This window comes from Populus euphratica, unplaced genomic scaffold (genome assembly GCF_000495115.2).
Source record: "Populus euphratica unplaced genomic scaffold, PopEup_1.0 scaffold148.1, whole genome shotgun sequence".
NCBI lineage: Eukaryota > Viridiplantae > Streptophyta > Magnoliopsida > Malpighiales > Salicaceae > Populus > Populus euphratica.
Window position 1 is genome coordinate 144,668 of NW_011500035.1, and position 19,882 is coordinate 164,549.

General features: G+C 36.8%; 4 protein-coding genes across 8 annotated transcripts; 2 read left to right on the forward strand and 2 right to left on the reverse strand.

Annotated features, from left to right (window-relative positions):
- Positions 1 to 1,197: 1,197 nt before the first annotated feature.
- On the forward strand, positions 1,198 to 2,896 carry LOC105142654 (transcription factor bHLH47-like). 2 transcript variants are annotated; one of them, XM_011050392.1, is made up of 5 exons: positions 1,198 to 1,453; positions 1,675 to 1,742; positions 1,853 to 1,971; positions 2,078 to 2,178; positions 2,275 to 2,896. In XM_011050392.1, the coding sequence occupies exons 2-5, from the start codon at positions 1,690 to 1,692 to the stop codon at positions 2,629 to 2,631; spliced, it is 630 nt and encodes a 209-aa protein (XP_011048694.1). In that variant the 5' UTR covers positions 1,198 to 1,453; positions 1,675 to 1,689; the 3' UTR covers positions 2,632 to 2,896. The 2 variants fall into 2 exon arrangements, with proteins under 2 accessions (XP_011048694.1, XP_011048693.1); XM_011050391.1 differs by having other exon boundaries at positions 1,214 to 1,453; positions 2,078 to 2,896.
- Positions 2,897 to 2,917: 21 nt separating this feature from the next.
- On the forward strand, positions 2,918 to 4,279 carry LOC105142656 (hypersensitive-induced response protein 1-like). The gene is made up of 2 exons (XM_011050393.1): positions 2,918 to 3,478; positions 3,641 to 4,279. Exons 1-2 carry the CDS (start codon positions 3,202 to 3,204, stop codon positions 3,718 to 3,720), a joined length of 357 nt encoding a protein of 118 aa, XP_011048695.1. The 5' UTR covers positions 2,918 to 3,201; the 3' UTR covers positions 3,721 to 4,279.
- Positions 4,280 to 4,479: 200 nt separating this feature from the next.
- On the reverse strand, positions 4,480 to 10,090 carry LOC105142657 (single-stranded DNA endonuclease family protein). Of its 4 annotated transcripts, none has more exons than XM_011050394.1 (14): positions 9,628 to 10,090; positions 9,367 to 9,527; positions 8,977 to 9,038; positions 8,713 to 8,840; positions 8,509 to 8,560; positions 8,351 to 8,423; positions 8,180 to 8,250; positions 7,599 to 7,669; positions 7,318 to 7,475; positions 6,788 to 6,890; positions 6,480 to 6,562; positions 5,760 to 5,860; positions 5,361 to 5,491; positions 4,480 to 5,055 (listed from the first exon to the last, which is right to left on the reverse strand). In XM_011050394.1, the coding sequence occupies exons 1-14, from the start codon at positions 9,693 to 9,695 to the stop codon at positions 4,563 to 4,565; spliced, it is 1,755 nt and encodes a 584-aa protein (XP_011048696.1). In that variant the 5' UTR covers positions 9,696 to 10,090; the 3' UTR covers positions 4,480 to 4,562. The 4 variants fall into 4 exon arrangements, with proteins under 4 accessions (XP_011048696.1, XP_011048698.1, XP_011048697.1 ...); XM_011050396.1 differs by having other exon boundaries at positions 7,318 to 7,474; positions 7,610 to 7,669; positions 9,628 to 10,089; XM_011050395.1 differs by having other exon boundaries at positions 6,788 to 6,887; positions 9,628 to 10,089.
- Positions 10,091 to 13,037: 2,947 nt separating this feature from the next.
- Positions 13,038 to 19,583, reverse strand: MSH3 (homolog of DNA mismatch repair protein MSH3). Its single transcript, XM_011050398.1, has 12 exons — positions 18,277 to 19,583; positions 17,797 to 17,988; positions 17,535 to 17,699; positions 16,924 to 17,022; positions 16,589 to 16,840; positions 16,066 to 16,320; positions 15,823 to 15,954; positions 15,237 to 15,497; positions 15,082 to 15,153; positions 14,779 to 14,928; positions 13,974 to 14,447; positions 13,038 to 13,756 (listed from the first exon to the last, which is right to left on the reverse strand). The coding sequence occupies exons 1-12, from the start codon at positions 19,186 to 19,188 to the stop codon at positions 13,460 to 13,462; spliced, it is 3,261 nt and encodes a 1,086-aa protein (XP_011048700.1). The 5' UTR covers positions 19,189 to 19,583; the 3' UTR covers positions 13,038 to 13,459.
- Positions 19,584 to 19,882: the final 299 nt, after the last annotated feature.

A 19,882-nucleotide genomic window follows, 5' to 3' on the forward strand; every position in this document is an offset into this window, starting at 1 on the left:
AAATTGCTTTGTATTAAATTGTTTTTCCTTTGCCCACGGTTCTTTCTTAAAAAGGAGGAGGAAATCCATTGCCCATAGTTAAATCTGTTTTATTGTTTTACATGTAAGAGATATAACAAATATAATAAATATTCTTTGATTTGTTGCTTTTATATTGTCTGCAAGATAGTAAAATGATCATGTTAGAAAACTTTACAGGGTATTAATGACCAAAAATGTTGAAAAATTAAAAGTCTAGAAACATAAGGACTTGGAACATTTTGAAAAAAAAAAAAAAAAAACAGAGAGTAAATAACCCATAAAAATAATAAACCAATAAAAAGTCGAAAATTCTATATATGTCCCTAAAAACTTAATTCAGTGTTGTAGACATATATCCCTTGCAAGGCTTTATCAATATCTCACTTCACCACTTATTAGATTTTTTAAAAGAAAAAACTGGATATCGTTTTTTTTACATAAAAATATTAATTATAAATTTAAAATTTGATCCATGTATTTAATAAAATAAATTAAGAATTATTTGTGCAAATAAATAAAAAAATTAAAGATAACTAAGAATTAAATTAAAAAAATTAAGAGATAAATATAATTTAAAATATTTGATCTTGGAACACAATTCATATTCTCAATTATATTTGATGACCTTATTTATTAGAATTATTTTTTAATTTAAACTAATATTTAATTTAATAAAATGATAATAAAAAAACATTTACGAAAATGATTGAACAAAATTAATAAAAACATTTAAGTAAAGCTACCGTAAAAGAATGTCTTTTAATATTAGAAAAGTAAAATAAAATATTATTCCTAAACCAAAAGTAAAAATTAAATCGTATTATATTAAAAAAATCAATAAAAAGTGTTTAAAAAAGTCCTCTATTTTAGCAAACAACAGGCTAAAACCGTGTCCGAAAAACATCAAAATCAGTCTAAGAAATAATAAATTCAAAGATACCAAATACCAATTGAAGATCAGCCACGTCATCAAATCCAATTAACTCAAAGTCTCAACATGGACGCCACGCGCAACTCGTTTGGATTGTCCTGACCACTCGACACTTTGCCTTTGGCCTTTTCATGGCTGCCACGCTCTCCGCTTCCCTTCCTTATTCCGCTGACGTTTCATCCAAGATCAGATCCCACGTGGACAACTAAAAATACAAACGACCAAAAGGAACACGTGCCAGCCTCGCGAGTCTGGATTCAATGCATCCAAATGGCAGATGCTCTCCACGCTCCTTCCTGTCCCGCCACCCACACACGCTCAGAAACCTTTCTCCCGCTTGACCCAATTTATCTCTTTATTATTGAGTATTATTAATTAATTCGAACAAATCTTATTGTTTTCTCTCGAACTTGTCTTTCAGCCAACGTTGTTTCAATCAAAGATTTGAAAGCCTGTCTTTTACTTTTTTCTTTCTGGGATTTTATCGGATCTGATTTTGAGGTACAAGGCTTTGAATTATATGATTATTCGTTATTTTCATCTGGGGTTTTTCGTGTTTGGTTTGGTTTGGTTTGGTTTGATTTATTTTTATTTTTTTGAATGAAGGATTGGAAAATGAGAGTGAAATCTGAATTGGGTTTTGTTTATTTTTGAGAAATCACTTGAAAAGGAGAATATTTGATTTTTTTTTCTAATGGGGTTTTCGCTATTTTTTTTTGCAGGTTTTGTTGACTGCGATGAGCACGGGCTCAGAGCCTGATGTAACAGTGGAGGAGGTGACTGGAAATCGGTAGGTTTTAGTTAATTTGGCTGAACTGTTATGCAAATTAAAATTAAAATTATTTTTATTATTATTACTATTTGATGAATTAAATTGATGGTGTTTATGGTGTGGAACAGGAGCTTTCCTGCTGGGAAGAGTAAGGGGAAAGTCCCGAGAAGAATTCATAAAGCTGAGAGGGAGAAGCTGAAGCGTGAACAATTGAATGATCTCTTTCTTGACTTGGCCTCTGCCCTTGGTAAAATTATTTTCCCTTCCCTTTTCAGTGGGAACTTCTTCTTTTTTAATTTTTGTATCCATGAAAAATTGAATGAATCTTTGAAGAATTTTCATTTCTTGAACAGAGTTGAGTGAGCCGAATACTGGAAAGGCTTCTATACTGTGTGAAACGACTCGGCTATTGAAGGACTTGCTTACACAGATTGAGTCCCTCAAAAAGGATAACGTAGCTCTCTTATCTGAATCTCGCTATGTAACTATTGAGAAAAATGAGCTGAGGGAGGAGAATTCTGTCTTAGAAAATCAAATTGGGAAACTGCAGGGTGAACTGGAATCGAGAGTGGCTGTGCAATCAACACCTGTCCTCAACATGCCGCCTCCAGAATTTCAGCAACCGCCACATTTTCCAGGAGACTCGTTCAGATTGCCTGCTGTGGATGCTGCTGCTGCTGCATTGCAGCAGACGCCAGCTGTCTTTGTGGTTCCTCTCCATCCTGATCATGTGCAAGGTCTTCCAATGGCCACCTCAAACGTGAGGAAACCACATGCTAGATATCCAACTGCAGCTGATTCGTGGCCGTCTCAACTTCTTGGAGAGCAGCAAGTTGCTAGGAAGGAAGTTCAGTTTAGTGGCAAGGATAGCGGTATCTGTAATCCTGGGGAACGATGCCATCCTTAACCTTCAAAAAACATGCTAAAGTGTAGTAATTTATGGTAGCGTCATTGCCATTGTGGTTTTGGAGAGTTGCAGATGATCTGATGTGTTTGTTTAGCTTCTGCTATGTTTTTTTTCCTTTTCCCTTGGTAGTATTTGATCACTTTGCATCAGTTTTCTGCATACTAAAATGTCAATTGATATTGGCGTGTTGCTTTAGAAAGATGACATTGTATAGCCATTGCACACGATGTTCAGAGTTATTGAGCTTAGATGAATTGTATACAGATGATACCTGATTAAACTCTCCATCATCCATTTTAAAATCTGAAAAAAAAGGCATGCCCATATCAGATTGTTTCAATTATAACACATTTCAACAATAATGTTTCGATGTTGTGTTTTTGGACATTAAACGTTTTTTTTGCAAATGCTTAGTGGTGGTGGCAACTACAGTTTTTCTCATGTCTAAGGCGACTCAGTGTTTGCCTTGCCTTCAAGGGATAACTGCTCAATGCTTTGAGAAATATGCCAGAAAACATAGCAACAGCTGATATTTTACATCGTGGAAGTCTCTGACTGTTAGTTTAAACCATGGGTGATGTTGCATTATGGGTTCCAGATGGTTACACACTTATTGTGGATATTGATCCGGATGAATATGTGAAGGCAATGAATGAGATTAATGCAGCTGCTAGAATGAGGGTTGCAGCAAATGAGAAAGCTGAAGCAGAAAAAATACTGCAGTTTAAGCGAGCTGCGGGTGATGCTGGTGTCAGTATAGTTAGGCAGAGCCATGTTTATGGGCTAAGAGACAGTGTGCTGGAATTCTCGGTGAATATACGTAGGTCAACTTCAGTGAGTGCCGTGGGTATGGACCTGGTGACTCAGTTCTTGGTGTCAATCCAATTCTGTTTTCATCCCTCATGAACCTGTTGTCTTCTCTAAAGACATCGAGTGAGGATAATATTCTACATGACACCACAATATCGTATTAGATTAAACTAGAATCTCTTAATTTTTCTGTGAACAGAACTTGTTGGCGAAATTCCTGATCGAAGCATGTCTGGGACGTTTTTTGAGTCACTTGAACTAGTCATAACAACAACGTAACTGGAAAAAACCCTTAAAGCACTAGTGCTGCAGAGTTCTGGTGCCTACAGCTTTCTTGAATATGAACTTTGTGGATCCCAAACTGCACGCTGTGGATTCGTGGTTTAACTCTTCTGTCAATGTTTGGCTCCTTGGTGATTAGAAGGAGATGGAGGCACAATACGTGCTCTTTCAGTTCTCAGGGAGCTTTGATGCATCCAGTTTCCTTGCAAACAAACTGTGTGGACTCCTCTAGCAGAGAACCGAACCGAGTCGCCTAAAGCTGAACGTGGAGATCGAGGACAAGAGCACAAGGAAGTTGATGGGTTTTACGTGAGCATGACACTTTGGATTTGTGGTTAGCTTCGGGCAGTATTTGCCTCCTTGGTAATTAACAAGATATGGAAGCCCATCTACTCTAGTTGAGCTATTTTTTACGAGTGGGTTTTATAGAGAAAAAAGAGAAATAAAAGGTTCAGAATATCACAAAATAGAACGAGAATTATCAGGGAAAAAGTAATAGGAAACTAATGAATTTTGGGGAAAAAATAAAAAAAAAATCAGTAAATAAATAAAAACCAAGGACCAATTTCTCAGCAATATGCTTGTTAAAAGAATTTATTTATAAATATATTTTTAATAAAATAAATATATTAAAAATAATAGGGACTTTAGAAACGAAAAGAAACAAAAAAGGACCTATCTAGAATTAATTTTAATTCATGGACAATAATGAGCTCTTATGAATGGGACAAGAAAAAGAAGGCAGGGAAAGAGAACTGATGGAAGAAGATGCACTCCCATTACCAATTTAAATGCACAATAGAATCACATCATTACATGCTAATTTTCCCTCATGGTCTTCATGACATCTCATCCCTCATACTGGCTATAAACAGTCTAAGCGCTCTTGCCTTCCTTGCATGTTCAGGTGACATTTCATTCTCTGATTCACTCAAATCTATCACCTCACTATGTTGATCATTCACTCGTTGACATCTTGAAACAGTATGAGTTCGGGCTACGGGAGAGGGGCTCCAGAGATCAATGATCTCATACTGACCAGTTTCAGTAGACAAGGCAGCTCTACAAACAGCATTATGTGGATCTAGTTTTGTATGATTAGCCGCAGTTGAAGTAGTCATATCTTCTGATGTTGCTGCTTTTGATGACAAGGAGGTGCTACAGGCAGTATTGCTTCCTGATTCAATGTCAAGCAACAAAGTTTGGAGTCTTAAATCAATTTCGGCCATAGCCAGCCTGTTTCCCGATTTCTTTGATCCAGGTTTGCGTTTATTTTGTTTCTTTCCCAAAGCTGTTTTCTCCTCAAACTCTGCAATCTTTTCCGGACAAGCACTTGAGATAAAGAAAGAAGAAAAATTAATCTTCATAACATAATAGAAGAAAAAATAAAGATGAAAGACTGCTAACAAAGAAAAAAAAAAAAAAAAAGATAGCCATGAAATGTTATGCATCAAGCAGGCCAGACTAAAGACTGAAAACCCATTTTATAGGTTTTTGAGTTAGTTTTTAAAACATTTTCTATCAATTGCAAAGGCCAACAATCCCATTCCACTCAACACGAATATGCAGTCAAAGATTCTACCAAAATAAAATTCATATAAAGGAGCGACTGAGAAAATGACAACAATAATAGATACCTCTCTAAGAGATCTGCTGGAACTATGGAGGTTTTAAGTCCATCAAAGCCTTCCCACAACACCTCAAAGCATTCTGTTCCCTGAACCTTTCTCTGTTTAACAACTCCAGGTACAGGGCACTTAACTGGTATCTGCCATTGAGAAGGTTTAGCTAGTTGTGTACAAGATAACTGATGGTAAATGAAGACTCAAATTAGCATACCAACACCATAGCACACAACCTCATGATAAAACAAATTGTGAGAATAATGTATTAACATATTTCCAGCAATCATGTTTTGACAATAAAATTAGGGTATATGAAGTGATTACATTATGCATGATGTTTAAGAAATAAAATAAAGTTCTTTCTATATTATTTAGACAGATGTACTTGACCATTGATATTTTCATGACTACCTTTTGCAGAGGAAGATTAACTCCTAACTCTGATGAAGTTGATCGCAGATTGGCAAATCTCCGCAAGTCTCTTTCAGCAATTTTTGGAAGGGTGTACTCATCTAAACCAAGAAAAGACAATAGCATTAACAAATGAGAAGGGTAAAGGAGGAGCAGAAGAATGCTAACAAATGAATGAATAAATGACATCAGCTACGCATACATCACTACACTATCAACAAATGAATGCATAAATGACATCAGCTACGCATACATCACTACATTATCAAAGGGACAGCATATAAGTCAAGAGGACATCGTGTGTGATGCTCCCAAATCCATATATCCATTATTCCTCTTCCCCACCAAGTTTAGAGTTAGGACTTTCAAAATTAAAATTTAATAGACTTTTCAAGAATAAATGTTTAACTACTTTTCAAGAATCTGTATCAATTTGAACAAATGCAGCAATTAATGAACTTGGTTCCATGCAATAAAATCAGCCACAATTTGATTTGTTGTCAAGACAATAAGCCACCACTTGTACACCATAAAGCCACAGGAGACAAATTTTAAACTTGACCCCGACATTTTTAAACAAATCAGCCACAATTTTGCTGCTGTGCCACTATGTTTCATGAGACTCAACCCAGACATCCAAATGATGCTCGTGTAAGAATCTTGCTTCTACATGCAACTTGGTAGTAAGGCGGATAATGCATAGATAACTGAGAGAAGAACCTGTTTTCTCTGGAGACCACCCAAAGAACTGAGCACATATTCCTTGAAGTTTGAGACGTTGAAATGGATGCTGAGAAAGAACCCTGCACAACATAAAGTAATTCATAAGCAAGCTTGAAACAATAGGGGCCTGATTGAGAAGCCCAATTACTTGGCCACGGGGTTAAATTTACAAGTTTTTATATACTGCTTTTTGAGAGGCTCAAGTTTCTCCAAGAAGACAACTGAAGGCACCTTGGGAGCAACAGGAGGCTCATGCAATAACTTGCATGAGTACCAAAAACAACTGAATTATGCAAACAACTTACCTACAGACTGCATCAGAATCTGCTGGGTGGCACTTGGGCTTCAGATATGCATCGATCACTTGCAAGCACTCATTCTTCCTTTCTGAATTGTTATCGCTTCCTGCTGCAAGCATTAAAGTGCTTTACAACAAAGTAAGCTGCAATATTCCATCTAATAAAATCAAACTATTTTGACATAATAATTTCCATGGAAAAACTAGTGATTTGATTTTGGATGCCAAGATAAAAATATGTTCATGTCACCAACCTAGGTAATTTTAAATAACTAATGCAATACAAACTCAAAACTGAAATTATGAAAAGCAGCCATACAATAAATCCACCAGATCAGAATGGAAGTATTAACATTAAGCATGTTGCTTTATCAATAATTTTGGAGTCTCAAATATATCTTAATTCTAGAGACTATTCCTGACTACTTATCTAGATCTAGATCTGACTTATTGCATTTACTTCAAACATGAATTTTTTAAAGTACACTTGCAGATCGTGGTAGCAAAATGTAACTAAAGAAAGGTTCTACTGTTTACCATTAAAATGGATATCAGAATCCGGAGAGTTTTTTTTTTTACTGCGCATCTGCTTCTTTGAAGTTTTTATCTTCTTTGCAAAGGGCAGTCCCTCTGATGCAATTTTCTGAAGGACATTGCTATCTCCAATTGACTTGACAATCTGCAATGCTGACTCCTGGAAGGGGGGAAATAGCGGAAGCATTTGATTACCTATTTGCTAGGTAATTGATAGGAATTTGGGAAAAGGACATATGAGTTATTAAAAAACATGAAAATAAAATACAAAAAGAAGCAGAATAACCAAACATACTGGACCTAGACCATGCACTCCTGGAGAGTAATCACTTCCGAGTATAAGTGCTAGAGTGATCTGGAAAAAAGATAAATAAATTAAGAAACTCTAGAATTGAGGCTTGCAGGTAAGACATGCAGAAAACAGACAAAGCAATATAGCTCCTAAATCATATGCTTTTTATATGTTCAACTTAGCTGAAAAACAAATCAAATAAACTTTCAATGAGGCACAACATATCATTGCCAAGGAACCGGGTCAGGACAACAAAAAAGAGACTATACATGGCACTCTTTCTCTGTCAGTCTCTTTCACACACACATGGCATCAAACATGTTGAACTGAGGAATAATAAATCCAAGAAATTAACTTGAGGCCATGGTAAAACTATTTTCATCAGAGTCCACTGCCTATTAATGAAGTTGAAATCTTTAATTTAAAAGAGCCACGAACCACCTCTGTAAATGCACTCATTTGATAAGGATGCATGTTATAAGGAATACACTCAATGCAACAGTAACAAGGTCTAATGTTAGAAATCAACCTGCTTCATCTGTTACTGAAAGAAAACACAAACTAGGAAATTACCAACGAGTTCCTCCCAAACCCAAGTTTTCTTTCTACTTCTTCCATTTCATAACAAACAACATGTCCTTCTCCTAGTTCAACATAAAATGGTTAGCAGTGTTAATATTCAATTGAAAGCCAATATTCAAACAGTTCAAGAGTGAAACTGTGAAAGAATCCCTATCCACCCACCAAGGCATATGTCTCTATACACGGTCCTTCCACCAAAAAGGAAGACATCTGAATCTGAGCTGAAACAACCATCCTGATAATCATTATCATAATGATGAGAAAATTGGCAAGTATTTCCTAATCCAAACAGAACTCAAGAGTATAAAATTCCTACTTACACACAATGATTCTGAGTTTAACAATGCACACTGTGCTTCAGCTTCCTCAATGCTGCATTTGGAAAGACAGAAGATACATACATACATACATACATACATACACATATATATATATATATATATTACTGTTCAGACCTCTAATATTACTTTCAGCAGAGTAGAGGCAAAAAAGAAAAAGAACCAACCAAATTCTGCTAAAATTACCTTTCTAAGCAAGGGATCCCAAGTGCTAATCCAATATCTTTTGCTTCTTTGATCATGCATGAGAATTCCGATCCCATGTTTCTCCGAAGTGAGCATGCTTTTTGTGAATTTGTTTCATCCTGGGCAACCTACAGCATAGAGAAACCCTTTTCAATTCAAGACCCAGGCGAAACTTCAAGAAAAAAAAAAAAAAAACATAAAAATCATCCAACTGCGTACACATGAATAAAAGAAATTGAACATGGCACGGTGACAGTTGCCTACCTCAAGTCCTAAATTCAAGCGCCGACGGTAAGTGGCTAATTTGATAGCAGGGATGGATCCATCTACCAGACAACAATACAACAAAGCTAGCACAGTTCAAAATTCTTAAAAAAAGTAAAACACATACTCCTTAAATTCACAACAGCAAATGAGATACTGAAGATTCATAGGTGATTCAATAGCTTCTTTAATCATAATAAAAATATCACCAATACTATTATCCATCAAAATTAAATTTCAATTCCCACTATGCAACAAAAGCACACCTTTAGACTAAAACTTAACACCCCATTTCTTCCACAAAAATTAAAAACCAAATTTTTAATATTGACGGGAAAAATTCAAAGAAAATAAAAGAACCCACTTAAACAAGAAAACAAAAATAAATACCAGCAACAAAAATAAGGCTGCAATTCAAAGCAATGAGAGCTCTTAGGCGATGAAACAGATTCCTAATATAGGGCTTGTCTTTAACCAATCCGCAGTGTGTTTTGTTTACGTTTTGGAGTTGAACCATCCAACAAGACAGATCTATACAAACCCTTTTGTTCCTAAAACACAACAAAAACAAAAAATTCAAAAAAGAAACATAAAGTTGTGGTCTTTTTGGTTGCCAGGAAAAATAAAAGAAAAGAAAGATGAAAACTTCACTGGAGATGGTGAAGCGGCAGGGTCTTCTTGCATGATTCTAAGATGTCCCATAAGTTCTTCACTCCCATGTATGTTAGAAGCTGACCAGAGAGATCCGTTTAAGAGGGAAAATGGGGTGTTCTGGGTTTTATTTCAAAAAACACCACCTTACTTTCTATCTACCTCTAGTCACTATTGACTTCTATCTGTACACCTTGAGATCACAGTTAACTGCCCAAATCAGTACTCTAATTGACTGGTGAGTCGACCCATTGAGCCACTAACTCGGAACTTGGACAGTTTCTTTCAAAACTAGGTACGTAGTCAACTTATACCAACATCTTTTATGCTAAGAAACTATCTTTGTAGGAAGGTTGGACAGAGATTTCCTGTAAAAATATTTGCCCCACTCACAATGAGAATATCTCATTCCTCAACTCATGATCCAAACAAAACTTAGATGAAACAGGTTTTTTTTCCCCTCAGAATGATGAAACTTCCTCTCTTTTTAATCGTCCAAACCATTGCCATTTTAAGAAAAAAAGTTAAAAAATAAAATAAAATAAAAATCATGGGTTGCGCGCTGCATCTATAACATTATTTATAGATTGTGTTTGTTGGGCGGTAATAATTATTTTTTAAAATATTTTTATTTAAAAATATATTAAAATAATATTTTTTATTTTTAAAAATTTATTTTTATATTAGTATATTAAAATAATTAAAAGATTAAAAAAAATAAACACAGATGATTGCAAAAATAAACAAGCTATTTGACCAAATATCATGTTTTCTGGGGTGGGAATAAAGATTTAGTCTTTTGACCTTGGACATTGAAAAAATACATCAACATTCACTTGATGTATTTAAAAATAAAAATAAATTTTCCGAAATATTAATTTTTGCAATGGTCTTGACAATTAATTGAACAAAAATGTAGTAGAAAATGTTGAAGTGGGCAAATAATTATTGAGTTTATACCATTAATCCAGCTCTCAGAATTATATGCCATAAGCTTCTGTGATCTGTGTTCCATACATGTTAGCCATCTCTTTTCCATATTTTGTCCCAAGCTGGGATGATGATGAAGCAGCCTTGAGTGCAACTGAACTACATATGTGATTGACTGCTTTGTATATAATAATAACCTATGGATCACACTTTATTAAAGTTGCTATGAAAAATAAAAAAATAATAATCAGAAGAAAAAATTAGAAAAGGTTCCCTCTTTATCGAAGTTGATATGGAAAGAAGATAAACAAATAAACTAGCTGTTAATGTAAATGAAGGTTTAACAGGGCTAGCTGCCTAGCTCTCACCTTGCAAGACCATCAAGAGAGACAGAACTTTGAAATACTGAGATTGTATCGTTAGCCTTCTCTCAAAACCATGGCCGAAAGCTTCACTGTAAGGTGTTTCGAGATGGAGAATACTCCAAGAATTGGTTCTCACCGCAGTCTAAAGCATGACGAAACAAAGCATACATCAAATGTCAATACATGAAGCTTTTTCCACCCATGTGTTGTGGTGATCACTCTAATCTTTTGCTGGAAGGGGAAGTTCGGATATTTAGAGATCAACAATTTCAGCCACAAACATCCTTTGAGGTTCCGAAGAGACTTCAGTTTCATCTGTGATGCATGCTCCTGAGTTTGGGATCATAATCTTATGTATGACAAGTACGAGTGTGATTACAAGTCATGCGGCTTCAAGCTGCGTCTATTTTGTGCAGAGTTGCTGTGAACGTTTCAAAATCCCTACCATCCACACCCTGTCATCTTAAGAGTAAGTCCTAGCGGCGAAGACGAACACTTTGTTAGCATTTCCTGTGGTTTAGAGCTTGGATAGGAGTTTCGCTACCACTGTGATCAATGCAATCTAAATTTCGAATAACTGATGTGCTGTTCTGAAGGCCAGAGCAGAAGAAGGTTATGACTTGCTTCACCATTTTATCCCCTTGCATCCATAGGTACCTTTGAAGAAGCTTCCTGGTAAGAGGGACCGTTTAATTATGTCTTATAATTAAGACAATGTGAGATGCCATGCTTTTTTTTCTTTGTTTGATGAGCGGACATGCCCTTGTATGCATAAATCAAAAGAATAAAAATAATAGTTAAAGACCTCAAGGGGTTTTAATCTTACAGGCTATCATCCCTGCTTCCTGTCATTCATTTCGCTTGGGTACAAGGCTTGCAAGTTTTGATTCTCTCAGACGATAAGGAATTCTAACAAGTTCATACTTTCCCCTCTTCTGATCATACCGTACAAGTTTGTTATCATAGAGCAAGTCCAAGAGATCCTTGTCATGATCATCTTTATCCTTTGTGAACATGTTGCTGAAGGCATCGGATTTATATTTATGTAGCCTTCTCAAGAAAAATACCACATGAGTGAAAACATTTTGACCCCTGAATCCTCCATTCCATATGTCAAAGTTACTTTGACGAGAAGAAGCTAAGCAAAGGCATTGTCTCAAGACACCTGCTCTCCAATAGTAATGACCAGGATCCCCTAAGTTCGGCAATGGCGTTGTGCAAACTCTTCCCTTTGAATATCAAATACTACCGTTTTTTATTCATGCTTCATGATGAACAACCAAGGAAAAGCATCATAAACAGCACATATCTTCGGGGATTCTGGATAGGTGGAACAATAGCTCTCCATGAATTAATCTTCAAGCTATAAACTACTTCAATGATATAACCATGAAACATTTTACAATTCTCAAAACCTTGTAGGCATCGTTGATTGAATCATGTCCAAATGCATGTTCACTTCAAGGATGTCAGTGGATTCCCTGCAACCTTAATAGGTGCAACCCTTGGGTTTTTTTCTCTATTTATTGACTTGTTCCACAGGGTGAAGTACCTGCCTCTCCTGCGGCCGTCAGATTTTAGAATGCAAATCAAGTCATTGCAAGAGCCTAAGATTGAGGTGCTGTGACCAGCTTCAAACGGGCCGGCCTCAAGTTCTTTGGTTTGCCACTGGGAATAAGCAAGGTACTGCAAAGGTACTGTTAGGAAGGACTTCCATTCCATTATGAAGAATGTGACTTCCTTTGGTATTCTTTTCATCTCTATGAAGAACAAATGGAGGAACAGAAAATGAAGGATTGGATGTTCACTCGATTTGACAAGAGCTAATAATGGAAACCTAGTGAAAGGTCCTTTCAATCCTTCATTTGTAATTTTCAATCCTTCTGATTTGAATAGAACAACTCTTATCATATCCCTCCTCCGTAATGTTCAATACTCTCAAATTTGAATGAATTAACTGTCATCCTTCTCTCTTCTGAGTTAGCCATTACTTAACCCCATCCATCCCTCTCCCTATTCATCCCTCTTAGCAAACACTACATGAGAGTTAATGCTAGTGTATTAACCAAAACCTCTGTGGTTTTCAAAAATATGAGATGGACAAGACGCGGGCGATATGGCCAATGTGGTTGCACTTTCAATTTTCGTTAAAAACACGTAGACTATCAAAATATACAAAATTCCTTTTACACAACGCAAGAAATTCACAGTTTCAACTCTGCAGCCATCACCAAATAATTGCCGCATCACAAACTGTACATGCTATCTGGCTCTCAGAATCTACAATTTATCAAGAAAACCACAAGCCAACGCTGATTGCAACATCACGTGTAATCGCATTATCTGGTTACCTATGCAACCGCAATTAACCATGGTGAAAATTTCAAGAAACAATGCCATTGCCAGGAACAGGGAACAGGGAACAGGGAACAGGGTGGAGTCCCGGAATCTGGTACAAACTGGCAAATGAGGTTGTGCTCTCAAGAATGGAGAAAGGGAGAGGGAAAAAAAAAAACTGAGGTTAGCTAATTCCATCTTTACTTCGCTAAGAATTCCTTTGCGATGCTCCTCGCTTTCTCCAAAAACTGGGAGCTTCTTGCAACATCATCATCAAACATTGCAGACTTTAAGTTTGAAAAGAATTCCCTGTAAGCAACGGTTGAGTCTTCAGACTTCTCGATTCCGACATCAGATCTAAACATATTCTCCTGTGCTTCTTCTTGTTGCTGAACTGGCAGAGTTTCCAGCAACTGTTCATTTCCCAATCCTCTGCTTAACACAGCTTCCAGCCTTGCAGCCATTATAGTGGCCCTTCTGATACATGATGGAGGTAGCTGCATTGGAAAGAAGAGTACCCAAGTCACATTAACATCAGAATCATAAAAAGTGACTAACTGAAAATACCAAAATCTCAAATTTCAAAGAAACTACCCTTTTTTTCATCATAGAACTTGCAGTTTATAAGTTCAACTAGAACTACCTAGAAATTTTCCCTTTCAGTTTACACCAGGTTCCATGTGTGTGTGGGCATGAGTTAGAGAGAGAGAGTACCTCAGCAAGTTGAGCAACCTTAAATCCAAAACTCTTCTCTGAAACACCAGGCACCAGCTTATAAAGGTAAGTGACATCTTCAGTATCACATGTTGACCCAATGGCACCCTCGCTTTTTTCTGAGGTCAAATATGAAACATGGTATGCCCCCACAGAGCCTGGAAATTCAGTTTTAATCTCAGCAATTTTAGGGTAGTGGGTTACAAATAAGACCATGCATCTTTTCTGATCCAGTAGATGGTATAATGTGGCATAAGCAATAGCTTCACCATCATATGTGCTTGTGCCTCTACCAAGCTCATCAATGATGACCAGTGACCGCACTGTGCATTTGTGGAGTATATGAGAAGCCTCACTGAGCTCTTCTAGAAAGGTACTTCTCCCTTGTTGAATACTGTCAGAAGCCCCCATTCGGGTGTAGATGCCATCTAACACATGCAGTTTTGCTGACAATGCTGGTACAAAGGAACCAACCTAGGGGGATCAGAGGGCACCTTTGAATGAATGGTCATGCGAGTTTCATTTTGTCCAACAAAAGCAAGAAAGAGGAAAAGGTGGCTTCAACAATTTAACAATCAGAAACTTCAGGGTTTCATGAAAGATAAAGCTAGGAGACAAGGATGCGTATTAATTAATTATGAAGTTCTAAAATGATGGAGTTAACAGAGGTATCCAGAAAATACAAATGAAAGTACTAGCAAGAGCTCAGCAAAGAATACAACTGAATGTGCATAGCAATCAGGAAGCATCCAGCCACCCTAACACCTTACAGATAAGAAAAGAATGTAGGAGAGTGCAATTCTACCTGAGCCATCAAGGCAATAAGAGCAACTTGGCGAATGTAGCAACTTTTTCCTCCCATATTGGGTCCAGTAACAATCTGGCAATACTCTTTATCTGCACACAAGTTTGTGTCATTCGGGACAAAATTGTCTTGTAAAATTGTCTCCAAGACCTGGTTAACATAGGTAAATAATCAGCAAGTAGCTCCCAATAACTTTAAGCTATCATCTAATACACACAACAGATTAAGTTCAACAAGCAAAATATTGGGCCTCATAAATTCAAGACATAGAATATTAAATAGATTTTGCAAGAAAATACATACAGGATGGCGACCAGAGCAAATGTTTATCTGAAGAGGTTCACTGTCATCCACAAACATGGGCCGGACATAATTCTGCAAAACAAAAAAAAAAAAAAAATCACAGCTTCAAACTAATCAGAAATTGAAGCAATCTCTTTGATTCTTCAAGGATGTACCTTATTTTTCAAAAGAGTAGCAAACGAGAACAAACAATCCAAAGTGGCAAGAGCTTGAACAGCACCTCGGAACTCAGCATAATATATACCAAAACCCCTTAGAAAGCTATCCCAGGCAGCTCGGGAGACAATCATGAGCTCCTCATTGGCGAGTAATAGCTGGTCTAAGGCAGTCAAAACTTCAGGCGGGTGATACCGAATCATTTTCTTGGTACTATTTACCTTGACCCAATTTAATGGAACTTTGAAATCCAAGGGCAACTGCAGTTAAAACTAGATCAACTTAGCCAGCTAACAAAAAATATTGTAGATAAGATAACATAAGCAGTCAAGTTGTTGACTTCTGAAAAATACATTCTGCAACTGGAAAAAGGGCCAGGGGTGCCTGCCAACCATACAGCCCAAAACAATTACGCTCAATTTTACATAATAAGAGGTCAATTTAAGAACAGGAAGTTACTGCCAATAAAACCCAAGAGCTCTGTACTAATAGAAATCTAATTTGGCGTATATAAATGTAAATATTGCATTTCTTTAACAAAATAAAATACATTTCTTTATTCCCAGAATATATTGACCGGGATACCTCTATCAGATGTGTGGTTCCAGACACACTCATGAATTCCAAGTTGCGCATCTGAAGTTGCTTGCGATACAAACCAATTAAAGAATCCAATTTCTCCTTTGCAAATTGAACAGCTTCCCGAGCTCTTGCAACCTGTGGATGAAGAGTTGGATTCAGAAAGAATTTTAAATTTTATATCAGCCTAAATAAATCCCAATAATGATGAAATTCAGAAGGTGAAGAACTTCAGGAAAAAGTACAAACCTCTGGAAATTGGTCATCAGAAATAATGATCAAGTTTGTCAGGTCACCTTGTTCAGCTGCTTCTTTGTTCAGAGTAGACAATAGTTTTGCAGCATTACCAACTACACTTGAGGAAGAAACAGCCAAAATCAATCTTTTCAAAAGAACTGACTTCACAGTCTTTGATCCCACTCCGTCATAATTATGCTCCTCTTGAATGCAAAGTCGCTTAAGTCGTTTTCCTGCAGCTAATATAGCTTGAAGAACTGCAATAAACTGTCATTCAGTCATTTAAATCTGTTAGCAGCAAAGCAGTAAGCCTGAAAAATCAGTACAAACAATTGTTAGATAAAAAACTACACTCGCATGAATATCTGAGATGCAGCTAGTGCTACTTGGTCGCCCATAGCCACACAAGCACAGCAATGGGAGAAGAGAATGAAGAAAGATAAGTAAGGTACATAATTAAGAACATAAGCAGAAACTAGTCACAAATTATTGTATAAATAAGAGCATATATGACAAGTGATGTGTCAATAGTTACTTCAGATGCAGTTGCAGTCCGATGGAAAATTCTTGTTATTCCACGTTCAATATCAGGTGATCTTCCCAAGGCAGTCAAAACAGCAGAAAGCAGATAATACAAGTCAGGTTGTACAATTGCTACTTCAGAATCATCCTCATCAAGTTCACTCACACACTGAGAATCTTTATATGATCCCATGCATTCTGCAATCTCAGAAACAGCATCAAGACGAGCGGATATCATGTTTCTATCACATAAAGGGTGAGTCACCTGCATCGTGAATCAAACTCAAAAATTGCATAGTGGCTCTAACCATAGTTGAAATTATATATCAAGTTAAGAACAGCCCATACCCAATGTCTGAGTAGCCTTGAACCATATATTGTAAGAGTATGATTCATGATATGCAGCAAGGAACCAGACTCAGACCCATCTGAGTTATTTCTCAAAACCTGAACATGGTGATACCTCCATCTTTTTAGCACAAACAAAGTCTAAACAGAGAATAAGAAAGACTTGAATGAGCAAAATATGAACTTAAAATATGATCGAGGTTCCATTTATTATGATAGATTGTTTATGTGTTAGTTTTACAAAAAACTGCGAACTGAATTTACAAGAATGTAGTCAAGTTCCTAAAAACTATAAGGAAGTTCCACAACATTGTCCTTTTCAGACACTAAAAAGGATGGAATCGTGGAAGAAAATCACATGATAAAAATTGATCCCCAATGCACTCTTTTTCGGGATCTTGATCGTGTTTCAACCTTAAGAGCAAAACAGATAAAATTATTTGAAGGAGGGAGCAAGTTTTATTTCTCAAACCCTCCCCGCCATATGCCATTAGTTGATAACAAAATCCTGGAAGGAGGGTTACTAGTAAGAGCGTGCAGTGGATCTTCATTGACAACCACTTGCAGTTAAGCAAACCAATACTTTCATAGTTTCTCAGCATATTAATTACCTCTAATTGCTGGAGTGTATTGGCTGAAAGATTCATCTCCATGTTGCTTGAGAAGGGCCGAAAAGATGCTCCAAGGCATAACATTCTATCAAATCCAAATTGTTTCAGGTGGCGAACAGTTAAGGCCAATGCTTCCACAGCCAAATCAGGCATTTTTATTACTCCCTTCATGACCCAAAACAGAAGCTCAAGAAGATAACATTGGCTAAGTATAGACAAATATATTCCCACTCCGCATTTAAAAAATTAAGAAATATCAAACCTCAATTGCTAGGTGACAAGACCCCTGTTCTTTGGCCTCTTTCATTTGCTTTTCATTGTCTCCTAGATAATCTTCAATCATATTCTCATATAAAGACATCACATCAGCAAGCGCACCACCATCACTGAAACAATCTCGCGAGACACGCTCCACACGAACATTTGAGGAAGGTCCAGAATATGCCAGTAGCAACTGATAATAAACAGGCCCATGCTATCAGACTGCTTTATTTTTATTGCAATAGATTTATGAAATTTTGATATATGGCAAAAATCTTTTCCATGTTCAGTTTTAACAAACAGTTGGCCTGAGTCCTCATTATATGCAGCTAAAGCAACAGATCATGCATCACATTCAACAGCAAATTCAAGAATTGCATAATCATCTCACATTTCGAAATTGAAAGAGAACATCTTTTCTTATACTTTTCTCCAGTTGTTGCATACAACACATTCTAATTCTAACACAACTAAAAACTACCTTCTCTGTTTGTTTCGAAAGTGGATCACCAAGGAGCAATTCAGCAGGAGCCAGGCTCAAAACAAAAGCTTCCAGCCCACTCCTCATAAACCCGTCATTAAACTCTCCATAAACAACATCCCCTGTGGAAATCTCAACCGCAACAACACCAACTCTCACATCAAAAACCCCACCCTCAACCCCACAGTCCAAAACCTTCTCCACTACACAACACAAATAATTACTCTCACCACCACACTCCTCCTCTCCCCCTCCCACGTTCTCCGCAGCCTCCAAGGTAGCTTTCGTATACAATGCCGATAAGCCTCTACAAAATGGCCCACTTTTATTCTCTCCATGTGCCTTAATAGCCGCAGTCTCAGTCTGTTTAACAACCCCAACTTTATAGCCTTCACTGACTAACCTTCTCACATGGACATTTAATCGGAAAGTTGGAACAGAAGCGGTCATAAAGTTATGATCTTTATGTGCATAAATACCTAAAACTCTAGCAGCAATCTCGGCGTCTTCACCGAAAAATCGAAACTTGTAACCAACTTCAATCATTAAAAGAACATCGGGGTACCTTTGTTTCAAGTCAACTACTTGTTGTTCTAGAGGAGTGAACTTTTGAGTGTTTTGAGGTTGTGAGGTTTGAGAGGTTTGAGGTTCTAAGAGTTTATCGACGAATTTTTTGTGTAAAGAGGGAAGCGGGTTTTGTGTGTGAGGTGAAAGTTTAGGTCTTTTTGGTGTGGAAGTTATGCGAGTAGAAAGAAGATTGCGTTTTGATGGAGAGAAGGCGACTGTTGTTGTGATTTTTGGAGAGGAGGAAGATGAAAGGGCTGTTTGTGGTGGTGGTGGTGGACTAGTGGTGGTGGGTTTGGATTTGGGAGCGAAAAAACGGGAAATTATTTGTTGTTTTTGTTTGCCCATGGTGGTGGAGGTTGTGATGGAGGAGGAGGAGGAGGTGAAGGGATTTGTTCGTTGAATTGGCGCGCTTTTGGGTGTGTCTCTTCCTAGATAATCGACGGCTAGAAACAATGAAGTTTCTCTATGTTTCAGACATTCTGACTGATGGCAAAACGAAAACAGAATCTCTCTTTGTATTGAACTTGGGCCTGATAAGGATCACAACTGAGGGAAATTATTATGTGCGTTGGGTAAGAACCGGAAAACAGTTGCTTTCAGTAGAACTGGGCTTGATTTTCCATTTTATGACTAGATGTTGAGAAATCCGATCCAATTTTCCATTTTCCGACCACTGTTACACATAACAGTTCATGAAACAGAAAAAGGTTGGACTGACCATTACTGAATCCAGTTGGATACAATGTCAAACATGCATGGTCATGATTAAACTACTAATCAAGATAATCCAAGTCTCTCTTTTACCCAAATCACTGTATTCATAAAAAAAAATTCTTGTAATTTATTCTTAGATGTGAACCTTGAATATGAGGTTGCTTAAAAATAAATTTCCAAGAATTGTACAAAATATAATATATAATTTTATGAAGAACTGATTTTGAAAATCTTTTATTTATATTTTGAGTTTGTAATAATAATAATGGTTCAAAATATTTTTTATTTAAAAATATATTAAAATAAAAAATTTTATTTTTTTAAA